Raw genomic sequence first — 12,076 nt, forward strand, 5'->3', positions numbered from 1 at the left:
TAAATCCGTTAGAACCCGACGATAACGATTAGTTCATAACCGAACTCATCGTCACCATGGGTTCCAATCGAAGCATGGTAAATAAACTAAAATAAACTAGGTCTTTATAAACTGAATAATAATAACAAAATACGTTAACAAGAGTATTAGGTTCAAACAACAAATAAAATAAGCATCCAAGCTTACAACTTAAGCAAAGAATCACAAATAAAAACAAGATCTTCTTCTCCTTCGTTGTATTATGCTATTAGGTCTTCTTGCTTCTCTCTCATTGTTCTTTTATATAAAAAACGTCTTTTAAAAGTCTTTAAATACCATCTCAACAGATCAGGAGTCCAGCAAATCAATCTTCTAATAGAATCAGGATTCCTAAAAACACGACCTAGCGCAGCCGCCCCCAAATACCAGCGCGGCCGCCCTGGGTTTCTGCCAAACGGGCGCGGCTGCTCCCAAGACTAGCGCGACCGCCCCGAGTTCCTGGAAAAACTGGATTTTTCTGCTTTCTTGACCTTCTCGTGCTGGTTTCTTGTGCGCAATCGAACAAGGCTCCATCCTAACAGTCTTTTAAGCATAAAACATGTAATATCCATTCCTTCTTTCGAATATGCCCTGAAATGCAAAACACTACAGAAACACATCAAAAACACAAGCATCTTGAGTATAAAACACTAATTTGAGCCTTTACAAAGTGTTTTAAGTGGATATAAATGCCACTTATCAGCAGCAGCAATAACAACAGTTTCAATAACAAATGTTACAATAGCCACCCCGTCCTGAACCACAAATACCACCCGTTGTGCATGTTGTTACTTTTAAGTAGTTTCAATCAGTCAAGCCTCTAGAATTTGAGGCACAGTAAACCCTACTAAGGCTAGGGCCTGGCTAAAAGAGACAGAAAAAGCATTCATGTTAGTGAAGGTTGAAGAGAATCAGAAGACTGATTTTGCTAGCTATTTCCTGAAGGGAGAAGCTAATTATTGGTGGGAGTCTAAGAAAGCTTTAGACGGTGAAGGTATCGTAACATGGGATAGGTTTATTGAATTATTTCTGGAGAAATATTTCCCTTATTATATGAAGAACCAGATGGAAATCAAATTCTTGGAATTGAAGTAATGGAATATGTCATTGACAGAATATGAACCCAAGTTTATAGAACTGGTTAGGTTTGTTCCGGAACAGGTTGATACTGATGAGAAACGGGCTAAAAGATTCTAGCAGGGATCGAAGTCATGGATTCGTAGCGGAGTGGCAGTATTTGAACTGACGACATATACGGCCGTGGTTTAGAAAGCCATGATCATCGAAGGGGAAAGTGAGATGTCCCAAATGGAAAGGGGAAAAGGAAATTTTCAGAACCGTTTCAACAGAAAGCCGGGATTTCAAGCCCGTATATATATGAATTTTAAGAGGATAGAGGTTCAGAGGGCAGGTAATCCGTTTCAAGTTCCAAACCAGCAACGGATTATAAGACCCCCACTGCCTAATTGTAAGATATGTGGGCGAAAACATACAGGAGTTTGTAACAAGCCGAACATCACATGCTTCCGATATAACCAGAAGGGACACTATTCTAGTGAGTTTCATATTACTTGTTTTAAATATGGAAAGAAAGGACATCTTGCCAAGGATTGTAGAGGAGCAGCGATGGCAGCCAGTGTTCGGAGATTATTTGCACTACCTCCACCACCACAGCAGAACCATCCTAGAGCAAGGACTTTTAATATGTCAATGAAGGAAGCTGTGCAGAGTCCAAGCGTGGTTGCAGGTACGCTTTCTATGAATTCGGTTAATGCAAAAGTATTGATTGATTCTGGAGCAACGAGATTCTTTATTTCTGAAGAATTTATTGATAAGATATGTTGTGAAATGCAACGATTGAGTGAGACGTTAATTATAAAATTAGCGAATGATGACCAAGTTCCCGTAGATCGGGTATGTCTAGAGTGGATGTTGAAATAGCAGGAAATGACTTCTCTGTTGCCTTGATACTTTTAAAGTTAGGAGAGTTTGATGTTATTTTAAGAATGGATTGATTATACGGTAATAATGCTCAGATCGATTGTGCGAATAAGAAAGTGAAATTGCGAACTACGGATAATGCAACGGTAATATTTAGAGGTGGGAAACAGCGAAAAAAGTTCCTGACAATGATGTAGACCAAACGATTGTTACGTCAAGGATGTAAGGTTTATTTAGATTATGTGTTTAATAATGAAAAGGAAAGTCCGAGAATTAAAGATATTCCCATTGTGTGTGAGTTTCCTGATGTCTTTCCAGATTAACTTCCAGGATTACCGCGGATTGAGAAATCAAATTTACTATTGATGGCACCAGGCACAAAACCAGTTTCGAAAACTCCGTATCGAATGACACCAGTTGAAATGAAAGAGCTGCCACACAATTACAAGATCTCTTGGATAGAGGAATTATAAGACCTAGTGTGTCCCCATGGGGTACACCGGTATTGTTTGTGAAGAAAGAAAGATGGCAGTATGTGACTATGTATTGATTACCGTGAGTTGAATAAGTTGACTATCAAGAATAAGTATCTTTTACCACGGATCAATGATTTGTTTGATCAGCTAAAAGGAGCCGCATGGTTTTCTAAGATAGATCTGAGGTTAGGGTACCATCAATTGGAAATCAAGGCTGAGGATATCCCCAAGACTACTTTTCGTACAAGATATGGACATTATGAATTCCTAGTAATGGCATTCGGTTTGACTAATGCACCAGCAATATTTATGGACATGATAAACAGAGTATTCAAGAAACATTTTGATAAATTTGTAATTGTATTTATTGATGACATCTTGATCTACTCCAAGACCAAAGAAGAACATGCCGAACATTTGAGAATTACTTTGGAAATATTAAGAAAAAAATAGCTTTACGCGAAGTTCTCGAAATGCGAATTCTGGTTAAGAGAAGTGCAATTTCTCGGTCATATTATCAGTATTGAAGAAACTAAAGTAGATCCAGCAAAAATTGAAGCTATATTAAATTGGGAAAGGCCAAAGACAACAACAGAAGTTAGAAGTTTCTTGGGATTGGCTGGTTATTATAGAAGATTTGTTAAGGATTTTGCGAAGATAGCTACGCCATTAACAAACTTGACTCGAAAAAATGAAAAGTTCATATGTGATGAAAAATGTGAAGAAAGTTTTCAGGAATTGAAGAACCGACTGGTGACCGCACCTGTATTAGTACTACCAGACGAGCAAGGAGATTTTGTCACTTATAGCGATGCTTCATAATGGGGACTTGGATGCGTATTGATGCACCACGGTAACGTAATTGCATATGCTTCTCGACAACTGAAACCTCATGAACAAAGATATCCTACACATGATTTAGAACTAGCCACAATTGTGTTTGCACTGAAGCTTTGGAGACATTATCTTTACGGTGAAAAGTGTGAAATTTATACGGATCACAAAAGTCAAAATTATATCTCTACACAGAAGGAACTCATGTGACGGACCCACAATACTAACTAGAAGAAGTATGTATAATATAGATTAAACAGTAAGAACTACAAAAGATAGAATATTAGAACTACAACCCTTAACCATAATCCCCGAATCCACAGGAATGAGTTTTAACAACATCTAACATCTTAATTATTACAGACCAAAAATATCTAAAGCCGAAATACTACACAAGTTTTAAACCCAAGGTTTACAACCCTTAGGGAACTACTAGTTCCCTACCTGCTCCAACATCTGACGGTAGGCATACCCCGAGTCCTCGGAAGTCTTATGCGCGGTTTGCTTGAGACGAACCATCTTCGGGTTTCACTGAAGGGATAACATCAATAACAATATTAATGAGCAAAACGCTCAGCAAGTGAATAATAGGGTACAACAGTTCATCATATGCTCAATAAAACAATAACAGAAGGTAAATCAACAATATGAAATTTCATGTAAAAGTTCAAGATTTTAATAAGTGAATGCAATTGAAATCACACAACGCTATGAGCAATGAGGGGTGATCAGCCCACATCAAAGCTCCGAACCACATAACAAGTGATTCACAACTATTGTGGATCCTCGGCACACATTGGCCATATAAAACCATCAGGCTCCCCGCTACTGAGGTTTTAAAACTATAACAGTGACTGGAGTCTCAGTCTTATTATATCATTCAATTCTTTTTTAATAACTCATTTCAATTTAAAAGGGTTCTTGATCAAGGATAATATAACAAGGGTTGGTATTGACAAAGTTTAAATGAGAGGATGATATTAGTGTTTGGGTTTCCAAAGGAAATGAATCTAATGTATGAGGGTTTTAGGTTTCACTGGATATGTTAAAGAACTATTTGTAGGGTATTCACAGGGATACAAGGTAATATGTAATGAAAAGGGGTCAATTCAAGTATGGAAGTGATTAACTAAGTTCAAGATCCAATCATCGAGTGATGTCAGGGACTAATCAATATTATTAAACGATAGTTATACATTCACAGGGTGTTCAATCATAAGAAATATAATTATAAAGATAAGTTGAGAGTTCACTTGCCTGAACTACGCTTACTGAGTACTTGAATGAAATCGTCTATGGGCTCCTTTCCTAGCCTCCTACTTGAACCTATAATATATAGTATCCTCGTCAAAACTCTTGCTAACTATCCTTTCGCGTATACTATATATACAGATACACACATACATATATATATATACACTTTACACACTTAATTTTAAGTAATATATGCTTCACACAGTTCACATAACACATAGCAAGAAATGGCATGAAAATAGTACACTTAGATCCTAATCACTCAAGCAATTATCCGTTTAACAAATAATTAATAAGACTATTACTCTTAATCCTCATTTACAGACCTCAACACAACCTAATTTCGAAAGGCACACTTGTGCCACACCTCACAAGACTCACAAATGCAATGCACCCTACTTAACTTACCCGCTTGCATACCTTGGCACCAAATGTGTACCTTGGCAAAAATATGAATTTCTACCTTGGGCCTTAGCTATAATCTGACTCTTGTGACTTCGTATGACCTTTGTATAACTTTAGCAATTGGTTTGACATCAAGGCCTCACTTAAAAGTCACACAAATGCAATGCACTTCTCTAATGTTCCCAAAGGAAACCCTAATAGTGACTTTCGGGTGTTTTGGTGAAAATAAGGTATCTCCACCTTGGGCCTTCACTCCAAACCAATTCTCAAAGGTTATTCGGACTCTAAACTGACTCTAAAAGTTGGAATGACTCAAAAGCCTTACTCGGGCCTCCCTAGGCCTCAAGTGGAAGTTGGCACAAAACTGCCTTCCCTGATTTCCAAACTGCCTTGCTTTTACCAACTTAAAACTCATTTATCTAGTTCCATTATTGGTTTTAATGACTTGTTAAACTTCCTAAGACTTCATTATATCTATTTAGACCAAGGCCCCATGAAGGCCTAACCTATAACATGATGATAATCAACCAAAAGTCAAGCTTACTCAAATCTGCTCTGTTCTGAGTTGCTCTCGCATTTGTGTGTGTGCCCAACCAAATGCACGTTTTTATGCAATAAAGCTACTGGACTCAAGTATGAACCAAGTCCCAACTCCCTTGAACTCAGGCCTACCAAATCCTTGCTAAAACTCACCTAAAATGACCCATACTTCTAATACAAAAATTTGTCCAACTATAACCAATGCAACTCCTTCCACCTTAACTCCCTTTATTACACCAAACCAAACAACAACCAATCAAGGCAAGTCCTAACATACACTAATACCTACTGACTAACAACATATAAGGTTCATTTACAATTTTATTTAGCATGCAATCAATTATAAGGACAAGCAAAGTAACACCTCACAAGACAAGCCATCACTTAACATTTTAAAGCAAAAATTCGAAGTACACATGCATGATAACATCATGACACCCACTGACCTTAAGCTCCTATCAACATATACATTCTAAACTATCATTTCATCAAAGAAAATATGGCATGCAACTCACAAAAATCAAGTATCAAGAGGTTAAAAGATCAACTATAATAACAAATCATGTCCTCGAGTTTTAAGCAAAAATTCGAACTATATATTCAAAATAATCACTTGATATCTACTGAATATAATCACTTATCATTATGGGGTACTTCATCTAGAATTTTATAATCAAAACTACAACATGCAATCTCTTACAAATCAAGTATCAAAGGCACAAAATCAGCAAGTATAGTCCCTACTTTAAAAATCACTTTTGAGTCGACATGCAAGTATTATATCCAACATGCAAGTACTAAAATCAACATGCAAGTACTAAACTTAAGATATCTTGAAGGGAAAATGGCATGGAAATGTTTAGACTTAAAAAACAATATTTATAAAGAGCAAAACTTCAGAAATCAACATGCATGGTCCTTTTTCATAAAAACTTTTTAAAATCGAGACTTTACATCCGGCTCTTAAGAAATCATTGCCAAATGCTTATGAACAATGAGTATGACTTGGTAAAATAGAAGTGTAAACCTCCCCAATATCATATCTTGTTCATTCTATAGGACACCATGGTTGCAACCTTAAGTTCATAGGAACCAAGGTCTCAACCTCGGCTTCTTCGACATGCAAGCATAAAACTCACCTCAAAATGATGCTTCTCCATTAAATGATGAAGTTCTTGGCTTAACTAATTTGAAGAGTGAAAAAAGATGAAGAAAAAGAAAACAAATGGCAAGTTAGTGGGGTTGGAATAGACAATGCTAGCCTTCTTGCTAGTAGTGACAAAAATGCATGTAAGGTTAAAAAGGTAATCTTGCAAGTTAGTGGTGTTGGAATAGACAATACTAGCCTTGGACTCTCTAATAAGCTAAAATGCATGCAAGGGTATACAAGTAATTCAATAATTAATACAAGTATAATTAAAAAGAATAAATTTTAGTAAATAAAATATAGCTTCATAAATCACAAAATTAATACCATAAATACTATGAAATTTTAGAAGTTTTATAAAAGTGTTTTCAAAAATTTTGAACAAGAATATATTTTAAAAGAATTTTTCTAAGGTCTTTACTCTATTAAACAAACCATAATAAATATTCTAAGCCACATAAAAATGCAAATAATTTGATTCTAAGCCGAATAATAATCTATCGCTTAATCGCAACAACTCAAATATTATTTACTTGCGAAATTAAATTAGCTTGCGTTTATTTAATTATATGTTTAGTAAATAATAACGATATTCACAATGCCATACAATGAAGAATATATACGAACATATTGAATTCACATAATTTCTGGCATTTAACACATAAAAATTATATATAGCACAAAAGAGAATATCATATTACAATTATATCAAATATTTTCAGGCGTTACAACCTTCCCCCCTTTAAGGATTCTGTCCCCAGAATCTAAGAAAATAGATAAGGATACTTATCTAACATATCACTTTCTAATTCCCATGTTGACTCTTCAACTCTGGGATTCCTCCACAAAACTTTAACTAAAGGAACTATCTTATTCCTTAATACTTTATCCTTTCTATCTAGAATGCTAACAGGTTGCTCGATATAAGACAAATCTGGCTCAATCTCCACTGGTTCATTCTCTATGATACATTTGGTGTTGGGGTTGAACTTCTTAAGCAATGATACGTGAAAAACGTTATGAATGTGCTGCATTTGAGGCGGTAAAGCCAACTCGTATGCCACCCTTCCAACTTTACCCAAAATTTCAAAAGGTCCGACAAATCTTGGACTCAACTTTCCTTTCTTTGCAAATCTAGCTATCCCTTTCCAGGGCGACACTTTCAACATAACAGTTTCTCTTATTTCATACTCTACATCCTTTCTGCGCGGATCAGCATACTCTCGTTGTCTATCCTAAGTTGTGATCAATCAATTTCGAATCAAATCTACCGCTTCTTTCGTTTGATGAATCAGTTCGAAGCCAATTATCTTTTGCTCTCCGACTTCATCCCAATATATGGGTGATCTACACTTCCTTCCATAAAGAGCTTCGTACGGGGGCATTCCAATACTGGCATGAAAGCTATTGTTATATGAAAACTCTACCAAAGGCAAATGTTCATCCCAATTTCCTTTGAAGTCCAAAGCACAAGATCTCAGCATGTCTTCTATGGTCTGAATCGTGCGCTCACTTTGTCCATCCGTCTGTAGGTGATAGGTAGAGCTCATCTTGAGTCGAGTTCCCAAATGTTCTTGGAATTGTTTCCAAAATCTAGAGTTGAAACGAGGGTCTCTATCTGACACGATAGATATTGGAACTCCTGGAGAGTAACAAATTCCTTAAGATACATATGAATCATCTTGTTCATTGAGAATCTCTCGTTAATCGGTAGAAAATGAGCCGACTTAGTCAATCGATAAATTATTACCCAAATAGTGTCGTGATTAGATTTTGTCCTTGGTAATCCAACTATAAAGTCCATTGCAATGTGCTCCCACTTCCATTCAGGTATTTCTAAGGGCTGAATTAGTCCACTCGGTTTCTGATGTTCGGCTTTTACCCTTTGACAAGTGTAGCATCTACTAATCCATTGAGCAATCTCCTTCTTCATATCCGGCCACCAAAAGTTCTGTTTCAAATCTTGGTACATTTTTGTGCTTCCCGGGTGAATAGAAAATTCTGAGTTGTGAGCATCCTTCAAAATCTCGTTCTTCAATTCTTCCACATTCGGTATCCAAATTCTTGATGAGAATCTTAGAATTCCCTGGTTGTCTTTTTGAGTGCAAATCTCTTTTCCGGTCAACTCATTCATCTTTTGATTCATCACTTCTTCTTGGAACTTCTTAATCTTTCCTAATAATTCTGGTTGAAAAGTCAACGTACAAATCATTTCTGTAGGTGCACTTGGAGCTCGAATCTCAATTTCCATCTTCTCAAATTCCTTTGATAACTCTTGGGCCATAGTCAACATATTCAGTCTCTCCTTGCGACTTAAAGCATCCGCTACTACGTTCACTTTCCCGGGATGGTAATTGATTGTACAATCGTAGTCCTTAATCAACTCCAACCATCTTCGTTGCCTCATGTTTAATTCCTTATGAGTGAATATATACTTTAGGCTCTTGTGATTCGTATATATCTCACATTTCTCTCCATATAGATAATGTCTCCACAGCTTCAAGGCAAATACAATTGCAGCCAGTTCTAAGTCGTGAGTTGGGTACCTTTGTTCGTGATGCTTAAGTTGTCTTGACGCGTAGGCTATCACCTTCCCGTGTTGCATTAAAACACAACCCAATCCTTTGTGTGACGCATCACTGAATATCACAAAGTCTCCTTGATCATCTGGCAGGGATAATACTGGAGCGGTAACTAACTTCTGCTTCAATTCCTGGAAACTCCTTTCACATTTCTCCGTCCATTCAAACTTCTCATTCTTTCGGGTTAATTTTATCAATGGTACTGCAATCTTTGAGAAATCTTTCACAAATCTTCGATAGTATCCAGCCAATCCCATGAAACTTCTAACTTCAGTCGGGGTTTTTAGCCTTTCCCAGTTCATTACAGTTTCTATCTTCGCTGGATCAACTCGAATACCTTCACTTCCGACAAATGCCCTAAAAATTAAACTTCTCGCAGCCAGAACTCACATTTTAAAAACTTTGCATATAACTTCTCCTTTCTTAAAGTCTCAAAGCTATTCTCAGATGTTTAGCATGTTCTTCCTCGGTCTTTGAGTATATTAGAATGTCGTCGATAAACACAATGACAAACTTATCCAAATACTCCTTGAATCCTCGATTCATCAAATCCATAAAGGCAGCTGGCGCATTTGTCAATCCGAATGCCATAACTAGAAACTCGTAATGTCCGTATCTGGTTTTGAAAGCAGTCTTTGATATGTCTTCCGGCTTAATCTTTAACTGATGATATCCCGATCGTAAGTCAATCTTTGAGAAATAAGTCGCTCCTTTAAGTTGATCAAACAAGTCATCAATATGAGGTAACAAGTACCTATTCTTGATGGTCAATTTGTTCAACTCTATATAGTCAATGCACAATCTCATACTTCCGTCCTTCTTTTTCACAAACAAAACTGGAGCACTCCATAGAGATACACTCGGCCTTATAACTCCTTTATCTAATAATTCTTGTAGTTGCTTGGCCAATTCTTTCATTTCTGCTGGTGCCATACGATAAGGTGCCTTAGATACAGGTTCCACGTTGGGCGCTAAGTCGATAGAAAATTTGATTTGACGGTCAGGCGGCAATCCAGGAAGTTCCTCCGGAAACACATCGTGAAATTTGCTAACTATCAGAGCACTTCCTATATTCAGCGTCTCATTAGATCTATCAATTACATGAGCCAAATACCCTTCACACCCTTGTCTTAACAATCTTTTAGCTTGAATCATTGGCATAAATGCTTTAACTTGTTTCTGTCCTTTAAACTCTACTTTCTTTCCTTGAGGGGTCTTAAGAATTACTTTATTCTTCTTACAATCTATCTGAGCACCATGCTCTGCTAAATAATCCATTCCTAATATAACGTCAAATTCTCCTAGTTGAAAAGGTATGTGGGAAGCAGGGAAATTATAGCCTGAAATCTCTCCTTTACACTTAGGGCAAACACCTTTAACAAATACTCGCTCTTGATTAGCCAAAATGATAGATAAGGGTTCAACTAATAGTTCAATTTCACAATTCAACTTTCCAATAAAAGATTCAGATATGAAAGATCTAGTAGCTCCGGAATCAAATAGCACTTTAGCATTGATATTGTTGACAGAAAGCGTACCTGCCACAACTTCAGAACTCTGAACGGCATCCTTGATGTTCATGTTGGACGTCCGGGCCTGAGCAGGATATGAGGGAGGAAACACTGAGGTTGCAGATTCAGAAGGTTGATTTGAAGGAAGTTGAAGAATTGGAACAGAAGATGTCATTGCTTGATTGAAAGGAGTGGCCGTCAATTGCATCAACTTGTTGTTTCCGGGGGCCTTGAAATCCCTCGACAGGTGACCAGTATTTCCACACTGAAAGCATGTAACAGGAGGCTTCGGGTTCCGGCACTCATTCGCATAATGACCTTTCATACTGCACTATTAGGAATATGTGTATTAGTTTGATGATAAGTTAAGCAAAACACTTAAGTAGAAATTTAGTGTTTGTAGCCTCAACGGATAAGACCATCTTGGCTATCCATTGAAGGAGTAGCTTTACTTAGCAATAAGTTTAGTATTGTAGCACATTTCATTCTCTGGATTCAAGTTGTAATTCTTAGATGTTGTAGGAAATTATCAGTCATGTTGACTACTAATGATATGCAAATAGGAGGGCCAATTGTAAATATTTCATGCCTTGTAATTTTGTATAAGTGAAGAAGTATCAACGGATATTAAAGACCTTCAACGGATAAGAAACAAAGCTTCAACGGATGTCTCTAAAGCTTCAACGGATAACATCCATCAACGGATGAGTGCTTCAACGGATAAAGACTTCAACTGATAATGCATCAATGGATAAAGCTTCAACGGATAAAGCCTCAACGGATAAGGCATCAACGGATGAAAGCTTCAACGAATGCTTAGTTCATTAGCAGTTGATAGTGACAATTCACAAGCTGACAGAGGCACATGGGTTGACAGAGACATTACTGGAATGTGGAAGCCTCTAGGAGGAATCAAGAAAATGCAGCATTTCCATTCTGATGCAAACAAGGAAGTATTCAAAGATTCACAGATGATCCTAGATTGCATTGGATAGAGAAATGAAGAAGAAACATGTGAAGAATCTTTTCAATTGTATTTTACAGTTTGTCTTCACTTGTAAACTTGGTGATATATAAACCAAGTAGCAGCTAGTAATTAAATATGAATTTTCCTGAGCTGTTTAGAAATATCCAAAGAGAAAATCATCTAGTTTGTACTAGGAAGCAGCTGTGATCAATTCTTTGAATCACAGATTTTCTGAAATAACACATCTCTGGTGGAACAACAAATCCACCAGAAAAGTTTTTAAGTTCTTTGTGTTCTTTACATTTGTGTCTGAATATATATCTGTCTGTAACAGCTTCAAGCAATTCACACACATTTGTTCACTTAAACACTTAGACTTAGAAACTGCTCAAAACTTGAAA

The 12,076-nt window shown here is 36.8% G+C and overlaps 1 protein-coding gene across 1 annotated transcript; it reads right to left on the reverse strand.

Moving 5' to 3' along the window:
- Positions 1 to 455: 455 nt before the first annotated feature.
- LOC141695309 (uncharacterized) lies at positions 456 to 11,033 on the reverse strand. Its single transcript, XM_074499582.1, has 3 exons — positions 10,152 to 11,033; positions 712 to 773; positions 456 to 609 (listed from the first exon to the last, which is right to left on the reverse strand). Exons 1-3 carry the CDS (start codon positions 11,031 to 11,033, stop codon positions 456 to 458), a joined length of 1,098 nt encoding a protein of 365 aa, XP_074355683.1.
- Between the last annotated feature and the right edge of the window lie 1,043 nt (positions 11,034 to 12,076).

Source organism: Apium graveolens, chromosome 1 (assembly GCF_009905375.1).
Source record: "Apium graveolens cultivar Ventura chromosome 1, ASM990537v1, whole genome shotgun sequence".
Taxonomy (NCBI): Eukaryota; Viridiplantae; Streptophyta; class Magnoliopsida; order Apiales; family Apiaceae; genus Apium; species Apium graveolens.

What these genes read in the sequence shown, in the direction of transcription:
- LOC141695309 (XM_074499582.1), bottom strand. Translation starts at nt 11,033, where the DNA reads ATGAAAGGTCATTATGCGAATGAGTGCCGGAACCCGAAGCCTCCTGTT. An exon ending in TAGCGCCCAACGTGGAACCT is followed by an intron (nt 774 to 10,151) that starts GTATCTAAGGCA and finishes TTTGTGGTTCAG; the next exon opens with GACGGGGTGGCTATTGTAAC. An exon ending in ATTGCTGCTGCTGATAAGTG is followed by an intron (nt 610 to 711) that starts GCATTTATATCC and finishes TTTGCATTTCAG; the next exon opens with GGCATATTCGAAAGAAGGAA.